This window comes from Coenobita brevimanus, chromosome 109 (genome assembly GCF_032717465.1).
Source record: "Coenobita brevimanus isolate Jiangsu-jjx chromosome 109, ASM3271746v2, whole genome shotgun sequence".
In the NCBI taxonomy this organism is placed as follows: Eukaryota; Metazoa; Arthropoda; class Malacostraca; order Decapoda; family Coenobitidae; genus Coenobita; species Coenobita brevimanus.
In genome coordinates, this window is record NC_137062.1 from 5,419,071 (window position 1) to 5,446,838 (window position 27,768).

General features: G+C 41.3%; 1 protein-coding gene across 1 annotated transcript; it reads right to left on the minus strand.

Moving 5' to 3' along the window:
• Positions 1 to 535: 535 nt before the first annotated feature.
• Positions 536 to 25,116, minus strand: LOC145417193 (ionotropic receptor 21a-like). The gene is made up of 7 exons (XM_080285966.1): positions 24,973 to 25,116; positions 23,886 to 24,122; positions 22,892 to 23,157; positions 22,516 to 22,653; positions 21,908 to 22,097; positions 13,178 to 13,366; positions 536 to 646 (listed from the first exon to the last, which is right to left on the minus strand). Exons 1-7 carry the CDS (start codon positions 25,114 to 25,116, stop codon positions 536 to 538), a joined length of 1,275 nt encoding a protein of 424 aa, XP_080142092.1.
• Positions 25,117 to 27,768: the final 2,652 nt, after the last annotated feature.

Below are 27,768 nucleotides of genomic sequence, written 5' to 3' on the forward strand. Positions count from 1 at the left end.
TTATAACCCCGACAGGTACAACACACCACCACTAAGCAATTAACCGTGAAGACAAGTACCATCCGAGTCGTAAACGAGGACTGAATTAGGGAAATAATGATCACAGGTTTCAGAATGGTTTTAGTTCCGACTTTTATTTCTATTATTTCCTACCCTGTGAACCTGATGGTTGATATTGGTGTTGGCTTTTACTGTAGCATTCTCTTTATCAATGTACTTTGCCGAGAGAGAGAGAGAGAGAGAGAGAGAGAGAGAGAGAGAGAGAGAGAGAGAGAGAGAGAGAGAGAGAGAGAGAGAGAGAGCAATGCGTAGTGACGGGAAAGAAAGCAACGGAAGGAAAGCGGAAGAGGAAGGGAGACAAATTACCCTGCGCTATTTCAAACCTACCTACCCTACCTTACCCCCTCTACCTTACCAAGCATTAAAAGCAAACACTCTTTGTATTCTTTTAACCACTAATGTCGGGCATTTTTGCCGCATAAACAATGATCCAGCCAAAATCTGACGTGTGATCCGACACGAACAGCTTTATCACTTATGTGGCCTTTTCTTTTTTGTTACAGGTTTCAGCTTCGTTGTCGGATACTTTCATATATTTAACCTCACCATTACGATTGTCTGCCCTTAGCTGAATATCGGAGTGTGACTGGCAGAAAAAATAAATATAAATGACACTATTATAATGAAAGGCAAAATAAATATTGCTTCTAACGCCTTCACAGCCAGATGTCTCCTATGTTGAATAAAATCATATGGCGGCAGCAAGAATTATATGAAAAGTTGTCATCCTACTGAGTGAAAACTTGCGTCAGAGAGACCTGACAAAATTACCAAACGTGATAAGTGCAGCTGTACAATGGCGGTCTGTAGTTTGTTTACACAACCTTGAAACTGTTTCAGATCCTAATGATATTTGACTAACGAAGCAGCATTATTCAAGCACGTTTGAAGGACTATGATCTCACTCCATTACTTCGGAATCACACACGTGTAAAAGGGTGACTGACCGAAAATTCTAGTTAGCTCTTGCATTAGAGAGTGGGTTAGAAACAGTGGTGCTGGTGTGTGGATAGTGTGTATGGTGAGTGTGTAATGTAAGTAATATACATTGTCCATCCTGTCGTGTCAAAATCATCACCACCACCTCCATCACCATCATCACAAGCCTGCATCTGTAATTGCAATATGCAATACCATTACCACCACCGTCATCATAAGCCTGTAACAGTTGCAGCAATATCTCATACATTGTCTTCTGCAGGATATTGTTAGAGGAGTTTTAGCAAATAAAAAATCACATACAAGAGAGGTATGAATGGGGATGGAGTGTCTGAATTGAGTGATGCATGTGAAAGACGAAGATTATTTTGTATTGTGTGTGTGCGTGTGTGTGTGTGTGTGTGTGTGTGTGTGTGTGTGTGTGTGTGTGTGTGTGTCTGTGTCTGTCTGCGTCTGTGTGTGTGTGTGTGTGTGTGTGTGTGTGTGTGTGTGTGTGTGTGTGTCTGTGTGTCTGTGTGTCTGTGTGTCTGTGTGTCTGTGTGTCTGTGTGTCTGTGTGTCTGTGTGTCTGTGTGTCTGTCTGCGTCTGTGTGTGTGTGTGTGTGTGTGTGTGTGTGTGTGTGTGTGTGTGTGTGTGTGTGTGTGTGAGAGAGAGAGAGAGAGAGAGAGAGAGAGAGAGAGAGAGAGAAGACATGGTGCTAACATATTTAGGCATATAAAAGGACATACTACCAGAACCCCGTTTAATTCCTTTAATATCGGCTGATGACATGTTTTTACTCTGCCTTGCGCCAAACAAGTTCGCTTACCACTGGGAATCCTTCTGAAATCTAAGACAGAGTTTGGATTTCCAACCCTACTCTTGTGGTGTACATAGGTCGTGAGACAAACACGCCACCACTGAGTCACCGTAGCTCCATCACACTGTATTTCATCCATACATGCAGAGCTATTGCTCTGACTTCTCTGCCTTTCCATCCATCCTGTCACTCCACCCCATCCTGCCAGTTCATAGATCATGCCTCCCTAGCTCTCTTCTTTCCCGCCTTCCTTCCACCATTTCCTTCTTTCTCCTCGTTACTCCTTCTTCTCTTCCTCTCTTCCTTCACCCTCTCTCATCCATTCTTCTGTCTTTCCCTCTTTGTCCTCTTTTTCCTCCTCCTCCGTCTCCAGCTTTGAATTTTCCCTGGCACCTGGAACCTAAACTTATGCCTAAAAGTTTACAGGAAAAAAGTGGGCGGGGGAGAGCTCAGAGAGAAGGACTTTGGCATCCGAAATTAAGTTCAGGTTATTGCCATGAGACTGCTGGACTTTTAATGAACTGCATTATATCTTTGAGGCGGATCTTTACAATTAAATGAGAAACTTGGAAGGAAAGTTTCACCTAATATATTTCTGTCTTCTTTGCCCAGATGGATACTATTTATATTAACTACATTTTGTAGTTATTATATCTGCACAACTTCACAATAAAAGAGAAAAAATATAAAATTATTATCTGGAAATTACATATCTATGGGGATATGCTGGAAAAACGTTGAAGTTTCTGCGAATTATGTCACTGGCTGGGGTTTGGTCAGAGTAGGTACTAGATGACACATCTAGTACTTGAGTTCACTTATTCTTACATTTGTATGAAAAGAAAATTCTTGTCAGTAAAACACACAAAATATTGATTAGATGGATACACACAAATTATTGCTAAATCAGGGTAGGTGACTGGTGGAATATTGGCCTCTCTGTGTTTTCCGGAGTTGTCAATATGAAACCTAATGACATAGGTAAGCGTGTAAGAGGCAATATGGACAGGGAGAGATTGGAACCTCTTCTATACTCATTTCATTTTAACATGTCCTAAAGGTGAGAACTCTTCGTCTTCAGTGTCGAGAATGTAATAGATTAACAATATATTATGATGCTAGTCACGATGAGTCCTATGGAAAGTTTTAGAGCAGTATATTTAACTTATTTTATCATCAAATTACCTTAAATAAGCCACAAAAGGATGAAAATATCGGCTGAGTTAAGGTGAGTGAACAACAGTAAGAGTTTACTTAGATAGGTGAGATGCGAACGATGGATGACTGAGTTGGGGTGGGGGTGGGGGGTTCTGGCTGGCTGGATTTGTTGGTCAAGTGGTGGAGTACTTGACTGTTACTGGAAAAGACACGCAGCCGCAAAATAATTGATATTAGAAGTCAAAGTCTTCTATGTACATGAAAATATCTGTTTCTCGTAAAGTGAGCGTGATAGAGCAAAAGAAGTGGATAAGTTATTATGAAGGCGCGCGCGCGCGAGCGCGCACACGCACACGCACACGCACAGAGAGAGAGAGAGAGAGAGAGAGAGAGAGAGAGAGTCATCTAAAGGACAGATTTAATTCTCTAAAATATGTCTCTGCATCAATACATATCAGGTCCACTACATGACTGGATCATTCCTGAAGAGTAATGGCCATATTTCTCCCTTCCCCATGCTGGAGAAGTATACATGAAGAAAGTGTGACCGTAGGAAGATGCAAGTACAAGCTGGTATTTACTGACCAACGGTATATATGTTCCGAGTCTGTATGTCATCGGCAGAATCGACTGAAATGCAAACAAATGCAAGCATCTGAGTATGACATACAACCAACACCCAGGCCGCCACTGCCAGCACTCAAACCCTGGACTCAGGGCTCATTATCACGATGCTAATACACTAACCACCCAGTCACCGAAGTTCCAAATCACATTTACTCATAATACACCCTTCATCGAACTGAAGGGTGAAAGGGCGTCATTTTAGAATGCTAGTAGCAAGCAAAAAAGAACTGGTACTATATAAAGATGTAGGCACGTGCCCTGAGGAAAGTTGGGTGGGAAAGTGTGCATCTCAGCTTGACGGAAACGCTTAACCGAACCTGAGGAAGACAGGAAATTGCCTTTTATGGCAGTGTTTACATTTGCTTTGAAAGTGAAAGAGACGTCTTTTGCTCCAGTCTTTTTCTAAAGTACCAACACTATGTTAGACTGGATATTTTAAATATATATTGGTATTTCGTGAAGAAATTAACCTGATTATTTGCAGTGTGAACGAGTTTTAGATGCAAGGTGTGTGTGTGTGTGTGTGTGTGTGTGTGTGTGTGTGTGTGTGTGTGTGTGTGTGTGTGTGTGTACTCCCAGTTCATATGTGACCTAAATATTCAGCCATGGTAATTGCATTCATTCTTCCAATGTGTGTGTGTGTGTGTGTGTGTGTGTGTGTGTGTGTGTGTGTGTGTAGTCCCAGTTCATATGTGACCTAAATATTCAGTCACGATAATTACATTCATTCTTCCTGACTGTCCTTAATTCCCTTGTCAGAGAAGCCTCCCCCAGCTGGATATGAATGTGGGTCTGAAGGTATTTATATACACAGTATGGCCTAGTTCTGTAATTAAGTGCGTTGCAAGACACACTTAGTAACTTATACGTCTCATGGAAATTAGTTGCCTTTCTTGTTTCAGAAATCCCAAGAAAACGTGAGAAGGATGTGACGCAAAGTTGATGATCATGGTGATGATGATGATGATGATGATGATGATAAAGAGGACAGTGTGTGTAAATACTGAAAAAAAAAAAAAATCTAGAAACAAGAACAGTTTATAAACAATGTGTGTGTGGCATCATGTAGAGGTAGGCTACCTTGAGGGTACCACCACATTACCTGACCATGGCATCTTTACCCATTGCTAAGAAGCTTTGCAGTTTAACATGAAATATTGATGCCACTAACTTTTCTTGCCTATATAATCAAACCGCGTTGAGCTGAGCAATGAACTGTTCCGTCTCCAATTTACTTAGACGTTTGTTAAAGTAACAGTTGCACTGGAGATCACATGTTTTTTTTTTTGTTTTTTTTAATAACAACGGAGGAAGGAAAAACAAATGGGGAAAAAAAAATAATCCATACACCAGACTACTGGTGTCCTCCATTCATAAAATATCTGTAACAGTTAGACTTGAACAGTTGTGGATTGAAATTTGGAGGAAAACAACTCTGGGGAAGCGAGTTCCAGAGAGATGCAGTTCGGGGAATGAAAGAATTCTGATAGGCAGAAGTTCTGCAATATGGTTGAGTGACATTCCAGTCATGAGCGCTACCAGATGCCCGTGTAGCACGAGGGAAGGCATGGAGAGGCGGCACCATGGACGCAACCTCGTCTGAGCACTTGCCAAAAAAATATCTGTAAAATAATGCAAGGGAGGCAACATTCCTTCTTACTTGCAGGGGAGGTAGTTTATATGTTAAAAATCACCATAACACCCACTGTGTTTTCCCTCACAAGTCATAAACGAATCACTAAGTAGTATTAATTGTCCATCTTGAAATTTTTCTAAATTTATCATAACGAGAATGAACTTTTAAATTGTGTTATCCCAGGCACTTAAATCAATTTCAGGAGAACATCTTCAAAAGGGAAACAGCTAGTTTTAGCCAACAGAACTCCATCACAGGCAGGGCTCTCCTCTTCTGTATGAAATCGTCTGGCGGTATCAGGAATAACACTGTTTCTGGAGTCCCCCAAATGAAAGATATGGTTTGCCACAAACAAGTTTGTTCACACAAGTTTCGACCTGAAAGATGTCATGTACAGTATATCAGAATGCGATAAGAATACAAACAGCATACAATGTTACATACAGAGAACAAGTAAATTATATACATGACAGTATTTGACATCCACATCAGTCCTCCTCTGTGATAATATATGATTTGTACTAAATTGTTCACCCTGCAAACCCAGGAATTCTGATGGTATGTGTACAATGTAATTCTATGTAGAGTCCACTGAAGAAATTACCAAGTAACAGTATTAGCACTATGCAATAGCCTAAATAACGCAATGTCAAACAACATAGCAAACGAACAAATAAAGATCACAACGTCAGCTCTGCAACATTTGGGAGGACTGTAATGAACACCATTCCCTGTGAGAGCATCGGCCATACTCCAGCTCTTAGTAATCACTGAAACATACATCATCCCACTCAAATACAGGATCCGCTTACCCAGCACTATACATCCACCCAGTTCTAAACAAATATGTAATACATCAGTACATACGAGAAACATGGTAGTCACAAAAAGTACCGTTTGGTATAAACAGTCAAAATTCACTATCCCCATAGTATGACTACCATACTGTATTTAAAATATAACTTAACACAGGACAGTATATACTGAATACACACAGTACTACATACCGAGTGTGGAATCACGGTCGCCATGAGTGTGCGTTCCTGCACTGTAACCAAAGCAGCTGGAAACTGATGTCAGGCAGTCATTCACAGGCGCCAGCTAACATACTGTTATGAAGGGAGATTTGCCAGTTAGGTAGTCTCGTACCTTCGAGACGTTTCTGGTACCGTAAGTTTCGGTACAAGTCGTCAGAGTTGCCAGTTTGCCTGGTGTTTGTGAGCGTAGTTATTTCGTAAGTTAAACATTCATTTATTTTTGTGCTCTTTTTCTTTATAATGTTTTATTTAAGTAATTGCTTGTTAAATTATGCAATTTAAGTTCGTATGGTTAATGATTTAGAGTGTTGTGTAATGTAAGACAACTCTAGAATGTTTTGATGTCTCGTAGTTGGTAACTGTTGTTGCTAGGGGCTGATGCAAGACAGTATGTCCAAGAATGTTGGAGAAGTAGAAGTTTCGAGAGTAATGCAAGCTTATATAAGGATGGTGAAGAGCTTCGTTAGTCAGTCAGTTTGGAGTTTAGTCGGGTTTCGGGTCAGTTTGTGTGAAGTTCAGTCGGTTTTGGTGCAGTGTCAGTGAAGGTTGTATATTTTTGGTATTTGTGAAAACAATGGCAAACAGTGACGGGTTATTGAAGTTTGTATATCAGTGGAACTTGAGAAGACAGTGAAGTGTATTAAGTGTAATTACTGTCAGTGAAGATTATTTTCAGTACTTGTGTAATAAGTGAAGTGTTAGCAAGCATTGTGTACTAACTGTGAAGTGTTGCTAAACATTAAATGTAACTGCAATCTATAAAGTGTGTATAGCTCCAGTGTTTGTGAGAACAGTGAAGTTGGAAAGAATTAAGTGGAATTATTTGGAAAAAAAGACAGTGAACTTTAAGGAGCCAGTGTTTATTTTCGCCTCAGCTGATCTTGTGTACTGCACACCTAAGGCTGACCATAAGAAGAACAACTCACTGGGAAACGTCCTTCCTGTACTGTACTACTGCTGTTGGAGCCTGTGGCAGTGTGGGGACTGGGACGTAACAATACTAAACAAATGACGATCTAGATCCACACCCGGGATGAGAAGAAAAAAGAAAACATTAAAGTTACTAGTAATTAAACTTTCACACACAAATCCTTATTTAAGTCAAAGGAATCCTAATAAATTCTTAAGATCTGCTGTCTAAATCACTCATGTTGTTTGTATGCAGGAATTACAATAAGGTCCATATATGCACAGAGATGACCCACAGCCTAACAAACCATTATCGTCACTGATAAATGATGATACAAACATTAAAGATGAGTCATCATACGAAAGAGGCTGAACCTTCATTCTACTCCATAGAGATACAGCCGCCTCATGTTTTGCATTTATAAGAAGGCTTCAACCTTAATGTAGCAGTGCAGTGTTGGTTCATACTGGACTGGGTAGTCCTCCTTACAAGAAGCATACTGATACGTCCCCACCCCACACTGCCACAGGCTTCAACAGCAGCAGTTCAGTCCAGGAGGGACGTTGCCCAGTGAGTTGTTCTTCCTATGGTCAGCCTTTAGGTGTACAGTACACAAGATCAACTGAGGCGAAAATAAACACTGGCTCCTTAAAGTTCACTGTCTTTATTTTCCAAATAATTCCACTTAATGCTTTCCAACTTCACTGTTCTCACAAGCACTGGAGCTATACAAACTTTAATAACTGCTATTACATTTAATGCTTGACAACATTTCACTGTTATTGCACTTAATGCTTGACAACAATTCACTGTTACTGCACTTAATGCTTGACAACACTTCACTGTTGGTACAAGTTCTGGTGATATTCATACTTCAATAACCACTTCACTGTTTTCACAAGTACCGAAAAAATATACAACACTCAAAAAAATACACCAACACTCAAACTCAACCGAAACCCGACTGAACTTTTTCTAATCTCTCATCCATCCTTATATAAGCTTGCATTTTACTAGAATTATCTACTCCAACGTTCTAGAACTTGCTGGTCTTGTACCTGCCCCTAGCAACAAGTTACCACCTAGGAGACATCAAAACATGCCAGAGTTGTCTTACATTACGTAACACTAAATCATCTACCATACGAACTTAAATTACATAATTTAACAATCACTTAAATAAAACATTATAAAGAAAAAGAACACAAAAACAAATGCATAACTTACGAAACATCTACGCTCACAAACAGCAGGCAAACTGGCAACTCTGACACGTACCGATGCCGGAACTTACAGTACGTGACTCTATAAAATGATGCAGTGCTCCGATACACAATGACTCTGTATGAAATGATGCAGTGCTCCGATACACAGTGACTCTGTATGAAATGATGCAGTGCTCCGTTACACAGTGACTCTGTATGAAATGATGCAGTGCTCCGATACACAATGACTGTATGAAATGATGCAGTGCTCCGTTACACAGTGACTCTGTATGAAATGATGCAGTGCTCCTTTACAAAGTGACTATGAAATGATGTAGGGCTCCGTTACACAGTGACTCTGTATGAATTGATGCGGTGCTCCGTTACAAAGTGACTATGAAATGATGCAGTGCTCCGTTACACAGTGACTCGATGAATTGATGCAGTGCTCCTTAGGTCAAACAGTATTAGGACACATCAACGGAGGACTGAGGCACATGTTAAAAATCAGTTAGCTACGCTGAAACAATACTGTAACTTAATTTTGTCAATATGAATTCTGTTTCAATCCTCGAATGCGAATCCAACTACATGTAACATAGGTTGCCATTGGCTCCTTTTCCTCATATTAATACAGTTTAATCAACTGTAGATGTATGTAAACAAAGCTGATACATCTACCCAGTATGAGTGAACCATGTGATACCACTACCATTACAGTATACTGACATTTTCACGCAGTACATTCTAGAGACGCTTAGAATGTAATTTTTTATTCTCACACTGGTAACCAATGGAAGTGGGCCTCTGTAACCAAGCGGTGGGCACGACACAAGTCGTTGCCTTCATTCATAGATTAATATTACGTCGTGTAGTACGAGGATGCCAGATACCTCCAGATGTGTCCAGGGAATCATGAACTCAAGTGTACAGTAGTATGGTATGATAATAATAGTAGTCCATCCATCCATCATCCAATCCTACATTGCCCCATGAGGAGCATAGGAGCCCGAGGCTATGCATGTTGGTCCCGACATTTAAGATCAGAGCGACCAGCCTCATTCATCCCTGAGTGGCATTACGTGAGCAATAAACCCCAACCATCCCTTGGATATAAACATTCACTGGCTCAATCCGATTGGAGCGCAATAATTACCCACTAAACCACCAGGCGCCAAAATTTGGTTATATGGTTACCACCCAGAGTAGTAAATGGTTTCCTGGTGTACAGGAAACCATTTGGCTTGTCACTCAGTGTAGAGTCACCCACAGGCAGAAGAGGAATGAATGAAGGAAAGAAAGAAGAGTGATTGTAAAGTTACTCCTAGGCAGAAGGACAAGGAAAGAAAGAAGGAAAAGAAGACAGAAGAGGATGGAAGGAAAGAAGGATGGAGGAGAGAGGAAAGGGCAGACACCCGACAGCAGCACTACATCGAGTGAGTGGATGGTGAGCGCCCCCACCTACCACAAAATAATAGTAATGATAATAATAATAACAACAACAACAACAACAATAGTAATAATAATGATAATAACTAGAATTCTGAAATCGCTGAAGCAATATTCAAAGAACTCCATATTCGAGATGTAAATACTTTTGTTATCATTGCAAAGCTAATTTTGAAGGACTTTTGGTATGACAACAATTTTTTCGGACTTTGACCTGTGATCTTGAGATCAAGGACAAGGCCATTCATATTATGGAAAATCATTCATACTATGCAAATAATGCTCACTCATGACCCACTACATTTCCACAGGGTTTGGTCAAAATTGGCCAAATACTTTCCGATTTAGCAATTGCAGGCATGAGACGGCCATTTTGATTTTCCTCTATCTCAAAAAGTATTTGTTGGATCTCAGTGCAATACCCAGGTGCACTAGTATATGTTGACTACTATGTATTGGTACATTTGCAAAGCAATCGATTTCCTATTTTTTGCTGCACAGGAGAGCAAATATTGAGAAAATAACATGGAGGGTGCCATTGTTGTGCTACGAGTAATACTAGTAAAAAAAAAAAGTCAAAAGAAGCCTGCAGCTAAGATAGGCTACATCACTCCTGAAAATTTCAAGTAATCTCAAACGGTCTTGGAATGCCAGCCTTCTAGATCCCCCCTCTACAAAAAAAAAGAAAGAAAAAAAGAGAGTAATATCTACAACATCAATAAGAGGGACACACTGAACAGTCATCAATCAGCCTCTACAGGTTCACTTTTCCATGTTTACAATCGCGTACTCTGTGATACACACAGGCACGAAATCCACAGAAACAATTTTATTATTATAATATTTAAACAGTACAATGGTTTCATCAGGCATTTCATTAAAGAAAATGCTTGAAATATATAGTTAAGTGTTATATTTTCAACAATTCATCCACCGTGTATAAAAAGAAGCAAACATGTATACAGTAAATACGTGTAATTATGTATCTTACAAAATCTGACAGTCAGGAATTGACCTTATAATCTTTAGATCTACAGATAAATATGTTAGCCAAAAATCTGGCTCGAGTAAGCTCGTGAGTCGTCCATCAGAAAGGTGTTTTCATACAAGTTATCATTTTTCTTTTTTTGGTAATAGTGTTACGGTAGTTTTAGAATTCAGGTTTAATGAAAACTAAGCAGCATAGAATCATTTACTATCGGACTAGTTTCTGATGAAAATCCTAAAAACTTTAAAACAGTGAAATGAAAATTTTTCCATTCAGCTAAATGGCATCTCCAAATGGCTGTCACCCTGGGCGGACCACCTCCCCCCCGACCTTCCTTAGAAGGCCACTGCTCCAGACAAACTACTGAGGCAGTAATTCATATAAACAGGAGAGAGGAGTACCACACATATCGTCCATGACTTGTTGGTGTGCATCAAAGGCGCCTTTCCACTGCTGCGGCAGCTGTGACCCGCCTCTCCTCAAAAGCGCTAACGGGGATCATTTTCAAAGATGGCCAAGCTCAGTGGGGCTTTTGAGTATGAGCCTGTAGGGAAAAGTTGACATGCAAATTTGCCTTTGCCACAAAAGCCTCCTTCAAATGTTTTGGGTATCCGGCCCCAGGACTGGTGTACTGATATTAATGGGGATGTTTTACATTGTTCGCGGGTCTTATGGTACAATAGTGAAGTCTATTTTATTGCAATTAAAATTCTGTCCTCTGCCTGTCTCTAAACTTCAAATCTCATCTTTCCCCACTGACCCACACCCTGACCTTCCCATAAAATGTCAGTCTGCCAATCCTCATACAGTCCAACCTTAACTACAAGGGTGCTCTCCCCAGTTGATAAGATCATCATCATCATCATCAGCAGCAGCAGCAGCAGCCAGACCTTTTTTCCCACTTATGTCTTATGTGATGTAAGGTCCAGACAGAGAGAGAGAGAGAGAGAAAAAAAAAACACTAGCTAAAGTCGCTCTGATTCAGCGATACTTAACCTTTTGGCTGTTGTTACTTCTTGGCACCTCAAGATAGGCTGCTACTGCCCCATCATACTTAAACCGAGAGAAACCGTAGGAAAATAAAATGGTACTGGTTATGTATTTTCCAAGTGATTATACAAACTATAAAAAGAAATCAGTACACTGTTTTCAGCTACATTAAATGTTTCAGTAGAACATATACCTGGTTAGAATACTACTGTGATGAGTGAAACAGTTTTCCTTTAATAAGTTATTTTATGCATGGCACAGTTATAGGCAATAAGCTTCACATGTCATAGTCAATAAGCATCCCGTCGTTGACTTTTTTTTTTTTTTTTTTTTTTTACATAGCAGAAATGCCCACTTCACAGCGGTATGTAGTTGTAAAAGGCATCAGGTTTCCGTGTGCTCACAATGGTAGAATGGTGCATTCTTTACCAAGCTTTATCCAGAAAGTAGCCACATCGTTCTCATGATGATCTCTTTTAGTTTTAAAAGAAAAAAAAAAGAGAAAAAAATGACTGAGCAAAGTTCTACCGATATTACTCCCTTGGAAAGGCAAAGTTACCCCTTTGGGGGTAATTACTCCCAAGTTAAAAACCACTGCCTTAATTAGATGGGCCACAGTCTTATTCACTACTCAAGCTCCAAGAATCTTGATTCCAACACATGGGCAAAACATGGCAATTACTAGAATGGCACTCTGTAGGGCGCATCCCTTCTCCATCAACATTCTGGAATATTCACTGAAAAATTTACGAAAATGTCGAAAAACGCCCTATCTTGCAATGTTAAAGTGAAAAAAAAAAAAAATCCTGGCTCCTCACCTTTATCGGGATCCGCACCAAAACTTATTGGAGTCTATTCTGAGCCAAGGCCCATTCTTCTACCAAGTTCCGTGGAAATCCGTCCAGTAGTGTTTATGTAATATTGCCCACAAACAAACAAACAAACAAACGGGCAGGAGTGAAAACATAACCTCCTTGGCGGAGGTAATAAGCTTCATATTACCTATCTACTGGAGTCAATAAATGAGAAGAAAAGGACCCCCAAAATAGGTAGCAGCAAGAAATATATTAAAAATTACACTCTTGTGGAACAGATTGGCCGTGGGTGGAAATACCTTCAAACCGTGTGCCGTGCTACACTCATTCTACTCTAGCATGACCTAGATTTTCGTCCTTTTTCATCTCATATCACTTAGTCCAATGGAGGAAAAAGGCAACATTGTATTATTGTTCTACAATCTTTTCATGACACTTCATCATGAGTAGCATCATATTTACGTACTAAACTATTATAATCCAACCCAGCATTCAAGATGGAGAGATGGTAATTTTGTGCCAAGTTACAGTAAAAAAAATATATAGTAGTTCCGTAAAGAATACTAGGGTGGCAATGATTAGACCCAGCAGGAGGAGCAGAAAGAGGCCCTGAAGGTGTGATGTGGTGAGCGCTTTTTCACCACCGCCCTCTGTCTTCTGCCCATCTTCAACTTCACATTCCTGCTTTCCCCACTGACGCATATCTTGAGCCTCCCATAAGATATCCTTGTGCCACTTCTCGTACAGTCCAGCCTGTTGATGTACAAGCTAGTCAGTACACAATACAAAGCCTTTACTGTTTAATCGGTAGAGAGGTGGCGTGCGGTCCTAACGGACCCAGGTTCAAATCCCGGCTGGGGCAGGGAACAGTTTAAGGATTTGAATTTCATTAAATCAGGCTTTCCTGATCTACCAGAAGACCCGCCGACATGTCGTAAAAATACCCCCGCTAATACCAATACACCAGTCCTGTATGAGACAGCCCTAGCATGTATTCAATATGGACGGTGGGTGTTAACGCCGAAGTGGTGACATGTAGAGGTGTATCGTATGTAGGAGGACTGCTGGGCCTTGATAGCAGGCTGTGAAGCCTATGCCCAGAGTCGGACACACACACACACACACACACACACACACACACACACACACACACACACACTCCTTCAAAATGTGGTGGTCTTTTATATTTTATTCTTGCTATCGATTCATTCATTAATCATCCAGGAGCACACGGACTCAGGACTAGGCTGTTCAGTCTAGACAGTATAGGTGTGACTAGTTCCTATTCTCTGAGTGGTTTTATGTGAGTAATAAATCCCAACATCTTCTCACACGTAAAGTCTTGTGGAATATATCTAGTTGGAGGGCCTTAACTCACTAGACCACCAGGCATCCATTTGTCATTTGTTACCAGCCAACATAGTAAATGGTTATCTAAAGACAGTTTTATTTGCTTCATGAGAGATTTTTAAACTGGAGAGGTCACACATAGACTTCATTAACTCCTTCACTGCAAAATATCTCCCCAGAGAAGAGTACAGTACAGTATTATCATCCAGCAGCAGCAAGACCATAATAAAAAGGTATATCCCCAGGGTAAAGGGATCAATAACTTTCTTATGGTAAAATTATTGGCATCCCCTCATTTCCCTGCCCAAGCTTCTTTAATCACCTGCAGACCTACATGTAAACCAAGTATTATGGACTTATAAAAATTGATTGTCTTAACACTTGCAGTTAGATGATGTAGTTTATATTATTTCTTGCTATGTCCAGATTATTTTACGCAGTTTAAAAGAGATTTTGTAAGTGGAGTAGGTCTTCTATAACCTATCCAGTATTACTGGGTTCTCTTGAAATGAATGGCAGCTTCTAACAGTGGTGAGGACAGAAGATGAGAAAGACATCGTTGTATTGAAAGAGTTAATGACCCTCGTGAAGTAAAAAAGAATAAATCTAAGTGTTCTTCTTCCTCCATAAAGTTTATAAACTAGATGTTTGGAAGTGAGACTTCTGTGCAATTTGTCCACCCAAATCTAGATATATGCAGGCCTCATTATTCGATATATTGTTTCATATTGTTTATAAAGGTTGCAACATGCTTGCATGCATCGGCCTTGGCCTCCTAATGGCGGCTTTCAACGGTGACGGATCGCTAGCAGCCTCCCTATCCAGTCCCTTGTCCCTAAGATTGTTCTGGTGCCGGACATCGTTTCCATGATGAGTTGAAGTCTCACACAATTTTTACATATTACATACAGAAATGTTAATTCATAATTAACCCGAGGCATCCCATCGACGTATGGGTACATTGCAACATTTTGTCACAGATAGTCCTGTCAACGTACTGATACATTGCACAATTGCAAGGTTCATAATTTGCACAATTTTCAATTTTCGCGCATGATTTTTGGTACGTATACGCGGGACACCTTCCTCTATTCCTCTACAAGATGCCAGGCAGGGACAATGCCTTACACTGCATAACCTCCCCCCCCCCACGCACGCCATTGTCTCAGCAATTCACCTGTTACCAGTGACCTGGCCAATAAAGACATTCAGGGCCAGAGTGATTCCCCAATCGATGACAATGTGGAGGACAAAGTTTACATAGCATTAGAGGAAGAAACAGTCAGAAATGATGATCAGGTAATGTCGCGAAAAAAGGTCAGGTATGTTGATGAGTTAGTGAGTGAAACAATGCTTATAATGCCAAAATTACTGTTTGAAAACCAATATACTCTCGTACTACATATAAATTCGTACCAAATAAATAAATAAATTCCGTTTATGAGTGGTGTGAAATAGTTACCCTCCCATAGAACTCGTTTTCTTTGGAGCCAGCCTGATAGAAAACCCATTAAGGTAAGGAGGTACTACTACTTGTATCGAGTATTTTAAACCTCAGGTGAGCAATTTCTCTATGAATTTTCGATGTTTCTCACCAAAAGCGGAGGTTTTAGCAAAAAAAAAAAAAAAATCCAAAATAGCTCGGGATTGAGGGGTGTCGGAGGTGCGAAATAGCTCGGGACGTGACTGGTTAAAGAGTGTGTATTATAGTGTGAAGATAATCAACTAAACACAACTACACTGTATGTGTGGCATGGGAATAGGATGGGTGCCCAGACCTGCAAAGCCAACATTTTTCTGACATATGCAGTGAGGGTGAAGGAAGGCGACAGAAGTATATGAACGTGCGTATGTTTAAGTCTTGGGGAAACATATATCTGTACTAATGTATCTAATGTAGTTAATACTGCTTTATTGAGATGTATAATGTGAATGGTAGATTGTAATACACGCCTACTCATGTATATCTCTCGTTGTCTTTGAGAGAAATGGCATCTCTAAATAAGCTGACCTAAGCCTGCTCCCAGAGCGGGGTGGATTAGAACCAGCAGAATACTCTCAACCTTCGTAAGAGGGAGACACTCTACTCTGAATCACTCTCTTGTTGCAGCTGCATCTTTTTCTGGCGAATAAAGAGAGATAAAACACATCTGCTCCAGTTTCTGTTCACCTGCACGCTACCATTCTTCTGATTACAGGATCTACACCAATAATCCTGCCACCTGCCATAGCAGAGCGACACTGGGGGGCGTGCCAGCTGGGAACTTAGTGACTTCCAAACAGCAGGAACATAACATAAATTGATGGTCTGTTGTGGAACTCAGTGGAGTCACGCCTAAGTGGCTACAAGATCACGCTCAGTGGCCTCGTCCCAGGTGTTGTTTTTGGTCTGTCTCTCGCAACCCTACTCCCGACACTTTCCGCACCCAATTATCATCCTCCATCCTCTCCACATGCCCAGTCCATCTCAATTTATCCCTCTGCATCACAACGCCATTACATTCTAGTCCCATCCTTACTATCAACTCTTTATTTGTAAACCTTGTCCCCCCCCCCCAGTCTTCGTCTTACATCCGTCTAATTAATGTCAATTCCGTACATTTGTGGCAATGGATATCTTCTGCCTTTACTGCCCAGGTTTCACTACCTTACAGCCTTACACTTCTAAAACATGCCACACATAACGATCTCTAGCACGGATGTCAGGAGAGGCAACAGCTCCCTGAACTTCCTCCAATCACTCCTTACCAGCCCCAGCTCCAGCTCATAACATTCCCCCCAGTGACAAAACTCTTCCACACACTCAAGAGACATACCAGCAACATCAATCCATCCACACCTGATAATCTCTACATACTTTCCCCGACACACCACACACACGAAAGCAGCATTATCTCGTAGTCTACCTCAAATAACACTACATCTATTATGCACCAACTTATCGCAAAAACTGCACAAGGTGGAGTTATTATAGACACCCTTTTGGCAAACCGCACATGGTCACCCTCTCTGTGCTTTGACAGTACAGACACCAGCCCTAGATATCATCACTTTTGTTTTACTTGAATTTACTCTCAAATCCTTGTGACCCCATTCCATCTCTCCACGGCCTAAATCTTTCCTCTGTCACCCTTACACTCCTGCAGTCATCACCAAATCATCAGCATACAACATTTCCCATGGAAGTCCATTTCTAAAGGCACATGTGAGTACTTCAAGCACCATGGCAAACAATAAGAGATCAAGACTAACCTCTCATGGACATCAACATTAACGGAAAACTAATTACTCAAATCTTCATTCACTCTCACCTGAGTGCGAGCACCGACGTACATAGCCATAAATACACTGACTGCTCTATCCCAAGCTTTCTAATTGCCCACATCACCACTTTCCAAGGAACTGGCAGAGCCCATCTCTAAATCAACAAAAGCAAAGTACAGCTCCCTTTTCCTTCCTATATCTTTTTCCTGAAGCTTTCGGACATTGAATATGGCATCAATGGTCCCTTTGCCCGGTATAAACCTAAACAGCATCTCATCAATATTCATTTTTTCTTTAATCATACTTTCAAGAACTCTCCCCATTACCTTCATTATCTGACATAAACGTTTTATGTCTCTATAAATTCGTCTTTCCAGGGTATCACCCTTCCCCTTGTAGACATTCATAGTCACACTTTTCAGCCAGTCATGTTGGACAACACTTTCATATTTAATCGTATTATCAAATCAGCAACTAAACCCAGTCCTATATCTTCTGAGGCCTTCAGCATTTCAGCAATCAACTCAGACACACTTGCTGCCCCCCAGCTGCGTCCTGCCTAATGCCTTGCTCACAGTAGCAGCATCAGTCAAAGAACAAGAGCCAAACACTGGACCCGTTCACTCCAAACATTCCCTGTTCCAGTCAAACTCTTCATTAGACAACCGGTTAAAATGCTCTCTCTAGGCGTCTTTAGTATCCTTACTCTCCATCACTACGTTCTTTCATCATTTTTCACACATTGCCCCCCTAGAACATCTCTATTTTCCCTCTTCATCTTATTTGCCGCCTTAAATACCATATACTTCCTTTCAGCTCTGTTTAAATTTTCCAGTAAAAGTCTCTGAGACACAGATTTTGCCCTGTACACCTCCTTTCTAGCCTTTCACATGGTAGCCAAGATTCCTCACTGTTACCATTCCTTTTCCATTCCTGGGAACCTTCTTTTCTTCTTTACCGCAGCTTCTTCACCCTAACGCCCACCATGTTACTTTATGTCTTGGCTGGCTCCTTGTCCATCCACACACTGAATCAGTAATTCTCAGCAGATTGTTCTTGAGAGCCATGTTCTTTTCATTAACACTTCTGTCAACAGCTTCCTGTTTACTCACAACTCTGATCGTCTCGCTGCAGAAGACATCCCTTACTTCTTTGTATTTTCAATATCCTTATTTTCTTCCCAGGTGCATAGATCCTCTTCTTCACCACCCACTCCTTAAGCACCATGTCACATATCAGGACATTAACATCCCTAACCAACTTCCTATCAGCCCTCCTGACTAGGTTTTTTTTTTTAATGCGAGGAAGAAGGAACCAGAGGCCGCAGGCTTGCAGTTACTCTTCTTTCCAAGAGAAAAACAAAATACAAAAGAGACCCAAATTCAAGATCCGATCATTTCAAGATGCCTGGACACACTGCGTTTGAAGGACTGGAGATCATAGGAAGCAGGAAAGACAGACAGAGGGAGACAGTTCCAGGGTTGACCTGTTGCATAAATGAAGGACTGGGAGTAACGGTTAACTCTTGCATTAGAGAGTTGGACAGAAAAGGGATGAGAGTTTGTTGCTAGTAGGTGCTACACTCCCATCGTAGAGAAGGAGGAATGAATGCAGACAGTTCAGAGGAGCTGTGTCCATTGAAGTGACGATAGAAAAGAGATAAAAACAACCAGATTAATTTTACTCCAGTCAGTGATACGAGCCAAGTCAGACATTAGGCGTGCCATAGCCTCATCCCTTGTTTGTTGAAGTAACTGCTGAGATGGACGTTGCAGGAATTGAATGGAAATATGAAGAGTCATCAGCTTTAGAGTGGATAGAGATAGATGTACAGCTTAGAAGGTCATTGATGAATAAAAGGAAGAGAGTTGGTGATAGGACAGAGCCCTGAGGAACACCACTGTTGACAGATCGAGGAAAAGAACGATGGCCGTCTACAACAGCGGCTGTAGAACGACAAGAAAGGAAGCTAGAGATGAAGGCACAGATAGAAAGATAGAAACCGTAAGACGGCAGTTTGGAAATTAAAGATTTATGCCAGACTCGAGCGAAAGCATTTGAGATGTCAAGTGCAATGGCAAAGCTTTTGCCAAAGTCCCGAAAGGAGTCAGAGAGGTAGGTGAGAAGATCGCCAGTGGAACATCCCTGACGGAACCCATACCGGCGATCAGAAAGAAGGTTGTGATGGGAAAGATGCTTTAAAATTTTTCTATTAAGAATTGACTCGAAAACATTTGAGATACAGGATGTTAAAGCAATTGGACGATAGTTAGAGGGTTGGGAATGGTCACCCTTCTTTGGGACTGGCTGAATGAGAGCAAACTTCCAGCAAGAAGGAAAGGTACAAGTTGACAGACAAAGGGGAAAGAGTTTACCTAGGCAGGGTGTAAGCATAGAAGCACAGTTCTTGAGAACAACAGGAGGGACTCCATCAGGCCCATATGGATTATTAGTATTGAGGCCTGTGATGGCAGAAAATACATCAGCTGAAGAAATTTTAATGTCAGCCATGAGGAAGTCAGAGGGGGGAAGTGATGGAGGAACAACACCGGAATCGTCTAAGGTGGAATTGGAGGAGAAAGTCTGAACGAAGAGATCTGCTTTATCAGTAGATGAAATAGCTACGGAGCGATCAGAGTAGAAAAGAGGAGGGAAGGATGATGAGGTAAAGTTGTTAGAAAGGTTTCTGACAAGGTGCCAGAAGGAGCAGGAAGAATTCGAGTTGGAGAGTTGAGAGCATTTAGTATGGATGAAATTATTTTTAGCAGAGCGAAGAACAGACTTAGCACGATTCTGGGCAGAAACTTATAAAAGATGTGATTCAGGGGTGGGTTGGCCCTGGTACCTTTTATAGGCCCTCTCCTTGTTGCGGACAGCATTAGAACAAGCGTGATTAAACCAAGGCTTTTTTTACATTAGTCAAAGGAAATGCGAAAGGAATGCATGCTTCTATGCCCGAGAGAATAACCTCCGTAATGCGCAAGGCACACTCAGATGGCTCCCGGCCATGGAAGCAATGAACATTCCAGGGAAAATCAAAGAAGTACTGCCTGAGGGCCTCCCAATCTGCAGCTCCAAAGTGCCACAGACGACGTTTCTTTCGAGGGTCCACAGGCCGTACTAGAGAGATAGGTCAGGTTAAGGTGATAAGGTTGTGATCGGAGGAGCCCAACGGAGAAAAAAGATTAACACTGTAAGCAGAAGGATTAGTTGTAAGGAAGAGGTCAAGTATGTTGGAGCTCTCTCCAAGGCAGTCAGGGACACGGGTAGAGTGCTGTACAAGCTGCTCTAGGTCAGTAAGGATAGAAAAGGTGTAGGCTTGTTCACCAGGTGGATCAGTGAAAGGAGAGGAGAGCTAAAGGTGGTGGTGAACGTTGAAATCTCCTAGAAATAGCTACATTTCCCCCTAGAGTCATATGTAACCAACCTACCCTACCTTTTCCTAAAATGTGTGTTACATAGTCTTGTTCACTCCCTCCCCAAATTCGAGTATCTTTTCACCTTTCTCATTCCTTGTACGATATGCACATCCCCCATGTGCCCCTTCATACCTTGAGTTGCTTCGTCCACATGACCATTTAAGTTCCTTCCCTAAATTACGATCTCATCATCCCCCCATTCCACTTATTACATGTATCAAGTCACCCCAGAATCTATATTTTTCAACATCATCCAAGCCAGCCTGTGGTGCGCTCGCCAATATAAATAAAATCATGGGTTTACTGAACAACATTTTCACTGTCATAATACTTTCATTCATTCTCATTACACTCACCACACATTCTACCCATTTTTCCTCAACCACCGCACCCGTACCACCATATCCGTTTACACTTCCCTGCCAAAATAATTTATATGTACAGTTCCTCTTGGCAAACATTGTGACTGATCCTTCCCTATATCTAACTTCCTGCACGAAACCAACATATATATAAATGATGTGAAGTGCCAAAACCAACTAACTACTTCCCAACAGTTGCTGTAAGGTGTTGGTGAAAACAAGAAATTCGAGATGTTTAATCAGATATGTAACAATATGGGAGTCTCAGCTTGACTTTGACTCTATGCACAGTCCAAAAATGATCGCCAAATGACTGTACTTGCTGCTGAATGATACCTGCCTAAGAGAGATGACTGAGTGGGTAGTTACAAAACTTGTAGCCATGTTGAACTCTCATGGTACTACTTCCCAATGTCTATGGTAGTCATTCATCTAATACTTACAAGGCCTCATTATAGATCAAGGCATAAAATGGGAAAATACGTTATTAATCTGTATCTACTTCCCGTTCTAAGGAAGATGCAAATAAGGCTGAAAATGTCTTCCAATGCCTGTTAAATAAGTAAATGAGTAGGTAAACATCAGATTATACCAACAATATCCTCCAAATCATTATCATCAGCTCCATTGCCTGGCTTCTTCCCGGGAACCCTCTGAAGAGATGACCATGACAGTCTACTTCGTCCTCACACACTTTTCTCACTCCCTTAGGCATTGTTGTTCCTCTTCCCTCTCACTCACTTGTGTCCAGTTTTATTTTCTTCTTCCACACCAGCCTGACCCATTTTATGTCTATTTCAAATGAAGGCATAAAAACATTAATAAAGGTCACTGTATTCACCATAATATAGAGGTATATATAATTCCTGACTTGTGAACTGTGTTATCTTATGTGTTACCTCTATGACGGCCATGATCCAGTGGTTGAGATCTGGCTTGTAGGGTGCTGAGTGTGGGATGGGCCACGCTGAGGGTCCCGGGACTATAGGCTCTCGTCCCAGGTAGAGGGGGCTGCTGCCATCACAGGTACTGAACTGCTCCCTAATCCGGTGCTCCAGATATCGACCCAGGTCTATGTGTGCCTCTTGGCTGTACAAAGAAATCGTATTAACTTGGTGATGTAGAAGAAGATGTAATCATCACTCACCCATCAACCGACTAACCAAAGTCTGCCCAGCTCACTATTCAAGCCTTTGGAATCCTGACTCCTCCTCTCAGGCATAAACATCCACGTGTACGCACCTCGCCACCCATTAGCTAGAGTCAGTCTGATGACATTCACTTCCCTGGGAGAGACGAGGGGCGCCAGATCCTTGTCCTACTCTCTGTTCAAATTCTTCTAACCAGCTCGATCCACTATCAGTTCACTAGCTGCTATACACCAATATAAAGGGCTACGATGACAATAACTCTCTACCCACCAATTCGTATACCGTTCCTTCCCCCCCCCTCCTCTCTTTCTTTCTCTCTCTCTCTCTCTCTCTCTCTCTCTCTCTCTCTCTCTCACCTTCCATTGACGACAGCATTCAGGGCTTCCTCTGTACTACCTACAACTTCTATCTTCTCAGCAATGGCCCTCAACACAGATGAACTGGACTGCATGTAAGCTTTGCGGTGGATGTCCGCGTAAGGTAACAGAGTGATTCTGAAATACAAGTGAACTGATTAACCTTTTTGCAGCCATGGACATACAGTAGTTGGGTATTTTAAGAGGCAAAATCTAGGCTATTTAATCAGCTGATGGAATTCCTTGGACTCTAATGGTTAATGGAGAGAGATTTCTGCACTTTACCAGAATTCTCATCAGCTAAACAAATACTGGTTGTTCTGTGGCATCCCCAGCATATGAAACAGTTAATTGTTTTGGCTTACGGTGCAGGTACCTGTTGGCAGTGGTGATGAGTTGGTGGAGTGTCTCAGGGCGGGGTGGGTACCTGGGCAACATGAGTGCAGCGGTGAGGTTGCCACGGTAGGCAGACCCCAAGATGATGGCGAAGATCAGCCAGGCGGACACCAGGATGCGGACTGGGGTGGTGGAGGGCAGGTGCGGCGGGAGGTTCTGACCCAACAGTATCCTTGTCACATCTTGAACCACCATACCCATGCCTCTTCCACTGCCACTGTACCCCTCCTGCATCACACCACTCACCTGCATACGTACATCACATACTGTACTACTGGCAGTAAGTCATATCACCTCCTGTGCTTTTTTCTCCACAGAGCCTTCGCATATGTGCTGGAGAGCAAGGGAAGATATTTATTTCTCCATTTGTACTCATAAATATAGCCTAATCATACTGGTTACCTGACCTGCTTATATTGGCTGTAAAATACTCATATTCTGTACATTATTTCTGGACCACAAATTTAGCTACACACCAGACCTGCCTGGAACAATATTAAGTGTAAACAGCTTGCTGGCTAGCAGCTCATAAGCAATTCAAGGCCAAAGGATTCTTTTTATTTAAATCAGTTTGTTTTATTCATATGTGTTTTGTCTATGGGTTAAAACTTGACCGTTCATTCCATGAGGCTGAACAGTCCTCCTACTTGTTGCACACCTTTACGTGTCAACATTTGGGTGGCGCTAATACTCACTTTTCCATACTGAATACATGCTAGGGCTGTCTCTTTCAGGACTGGTGTAATGGTATTAGTGGGGGTGTTTTTGTGACATGTTGGCCGGTCTTATGGAAGATAACAAAATCTGTTAAACGAGATTAATATCTTCAAACTATTCGCACCCCGGCCCTGAACTGTAGTCTTGAACCCACTTCCAAATCATTAGACTTCCCTGACCGGACTTGGAATCGAAATATCGTCCATTAGAACAACATACCACTTCCTTAAACACTTGACCACTACCTCACCCCTTACCATATAATAGACGACAGGCAGAATGACAAGACAGGCCAGGAGAGCAAGCCACACGTAGATGGGCAAAGGTCTCATGAGACTCTGCCAGTGGGGGGCCAGACCCGGTTTGGCCATGGTGAAGGATACGATGCCAGACTCGTGTGTGTAGGTGAAGTCATGGTACCTCAGACGCATCGTTAACATGATATGCGGCACGGCTGTCAGGTACGACTCTCTCCTTTCTAGTTTTTTTGGCAGCTGAGAAAATGATTGATGCTGTAAGTTATTCTGTCTTTAATAGTATACACTCGGATTATGTTACTCATATTCTCTTATTCTGCCTAATGGACAGGTCTGCTCCTTTTTATTTGTACTAGAGCACTTTAATTATTACTCACAAATATCACTTAGGCCTCTGCATACATACAGTGCAGTACATGCAGTATTGTAGGACAGCTTTCCATACTTGTTTGGGCAGCTCTTTCCAAGACACGCTTCCAAGACACGGAGTTCCTTCAGAATTCTAGTGAAGGGCCTATGAGGTCCCTTTTCAGAACCTCAACACACCTGTCTGTTAACAGGAGGTGTTTCTTCCACATTCAGGTCTTCACAGCATTTCACATGGTTACTTTCTTGTATTTTCTCCATATATCCAAACTACCTCACCATACCCGTGCTGTGGTATAAATCTTATATCATGTGCCTTCTTTCCTGTTTCTTTCTACAGCATAATAGGTGGTCATCAGATAATTTTGTGAATGTCTTACCTGGCCCAATGATCTCACCAAAACCTGTTTACAACACTCAGTCTTTAAAGAAGAGCCAAGTTTGCCTTACTAGCAATTTTGAAAACATTTACTGGTCCAAGATTCAGTTGCTAAAGGCGGCCTCCTCGTAGTGTTCATCAGCACCCATTGCTCTTGAACATGTCTGACTACTGCCAGTTGTTTCGACCCTGCAGAGGACTGGTAGCATAGGGCTGGTGGAATATGTTGTGATGGTATTATTGTTAAAAGGATACCTCGCAGTGCAAGCTTATGATAATTCTATGAACGGTAAAACACTAATTCTAGGATTGAACATCGCTATATTGTAAGTCAGCACTAACCTGGTTCCATGATTCTGTGGGAAGGACATGGAAGGTGAAGTTGAGTTTGGATGCGAGGGTCATTAGCAGGAGGTAGTCGGAGCCTGTGTACCTGGTGACTGTGCCCCTCCCCTCCCTCACCTTCACCTCACCCCAGTACGGCATATAAGGTAGTGCGCTCACGTTTATTTGATTGCCATGGAAGCTGCAGGAAGAGAAGAAATGATGTATGAAAGTGTATACTTGGAAGATATTCTAAATTAGTTATGTTCATGAATTTTATTTTTGTATGAGACTTAGTAACACACAATAATATTATTTTTCATTTCATATTACTCTCATATGAATACAGAAAAGAAACACCGTTTTTTCCTAGAACTTTCAGTTCAGCTGTGTGTTTTTAAAGCACAGTGCAAAATGACCTGCGTGTTTACGTAGTAGGATTAATATCGGTAGCTGTGTGCTTCCTGAAGCACTGCAGCAAGTGCAGTTAAATCTTCTTTAGACAGCAACAGTAGCAGTCAGTTCCATTCTACCTCCTTCAAGAAGTGGGCCTGAGTTTTGCGTGCCATAGTCGGTACCTGTTAGGGCAAATGACCAGCCAACTCCCTTAGGTGGCATTTCATGACTGAAAAAATCCCTTGAGGTTAAGGCTGATGGAAGGGCCACAGAGTTCTTGTTTTGATGAGCCTGGGACCATAACAACAGCAGCAGCAACAACAACAATACCATCAACATCGATATAGTTATGAATGTAGCTACTTAAAAGAAAACTATATTAAAACTATACTAATTCTTCTCACTTTCCAAACTTATGAGGGAAGAGCGTGCAGTGAGGGTTGAGTTGGATGCCTTCAGGTGGTGAAAATGATGCTAAGTGTTGCATACTGCGTCTTGCAACACTGTGTGGCGTGTGGCTGTAGATGTCATACACACACTCTGAAACACTACTGTATATACAAAACTACATATTAATAAAAGGCAGTTTTGAACAATGAATACAAAACTACAGGTGAACACACACACACACACACACACACACACACAGAACTACCCAAGAAGCCATACATACCTGGTTTTTAGGGACGGAATAAATGTAGGAATCTCTCTCTCTCTCTCTCTCTCTCTCCAATATATATATATATATATATATATATATATATATATATATATATATATATATATATATATATATATATATATATATATATATATATATATATATATATAATAGAGGTAGCTAGTGTCAACCATCATCCACTCACAAATTGTTATGTTGCCTACTTCTTCCCTCACTTTTATCATTTTTTGTGTGTCAATCCTCCTCTGTTCCTACTTCTCCCATCTCCTGTTACATTCCCTTACTCTTCTTTCTTTCTCCCTTGCATTTACATTGTGTGACAAGCCTAATGCTTTCATGCAAGCCATGAAACCTTTTACAAAGCTGGGTAGTAACTATATAACCAACCCATTCGTGGACCCTGCGTGTCAGCAAGTGGGTTGGCGGAGGGTTAGTGGCCCTCCCTGTAACGCAACTAATTCAAAGACAAACGGCCACTTCTTACGGGAGAAACACACATAACACGCATGTGTACAAAATTAATGTTTTTTATATTCCTGACCGGGAATCAAACTCGAGACTTCTAGATGAAAGTTAAGCATTGTTACCATTACACCATAGCGTGGTAAAAGCTGAGCCACCTGAATTTTTGGATGAATTAGGTAAATCAATGATGGGAGGATATATTTCAATCACAACACAACTGAATTATTGATCACCCCAACGCAACTCGGCAAGTGACAGAGCAGTTTTAACCCGCCCAATGCTGGCGATATACATGTACTTCGACCCGATATGCGCAGACAGTGCCAGCGAAGGACATGTATGTTGGTGATTTGATAAATTTGCCAAAATTCGATATTTCAAATTAGGCGCCAAAAATCGGTTGGGATATTCCCGCGCCTCTCTAGACCTCACCCGCTAGGTATGAGTCATCACTGCACAGCTGAGCTTGTTTAGGAGACCGCCACGTCAGCAGTGTCAACCATGGGGAATTATCCCTATAATTAGGGAAATCAGGGTACAAATGGGGAAATGGGGAAATCAGCTTTCAATTTGGGGATTTTTTGCCAATGGCAGGATACTTAACCCATAAACTGAGCTGCAGAAATTGGAATAGGTTATATATAAATATCGTAATTTCAGAGCGACTTTATATTTTCTAAAATCAAACAGTAGTGTGCATCTGTTTTTCTTCATCATTTAAATCAATATTTCGTGTGCATTCGAATGAACGAAAATGAGTGACAACAACAGCAGTAGCAGCGCCAGCAGCAGAGATCAGCTGACTAATAATAATGCTAATGATGCCTTCCACAAACTGTACCCACTATTATTTTTCCTGTCCAGAAGTAACTGTACAGAAAAAGGAAATTAGACATACCCTAAGAGAACTCGGGTAATTTAAGTGGTTAGTTTGTGTAATGTTTTTCTTCATAATTCAAGGATACTTTGATGAAGCATAATCTATTTGTTTCGTATATTGCATATTCCAAAGCTAACCCAAAAGCAACATGGGTTATATTGTTTCTACCATTCATATGTGAAGTGTAACACTACCCAAGAGTATATTGCTCATACTGTATGCTTAATGTTCATCATAACCCCAAAAGTACATTACTTCTACAGCCATTGTTTTTTATTTCCCTCAATAGTATACACAATTAGAAAAACCTGTATTTTAATCAGTCAGTTGTGAATAACCATTTTCTTAATATGTTTGCCATATTCTGTCTATTAGACTGAACCTGTACGAT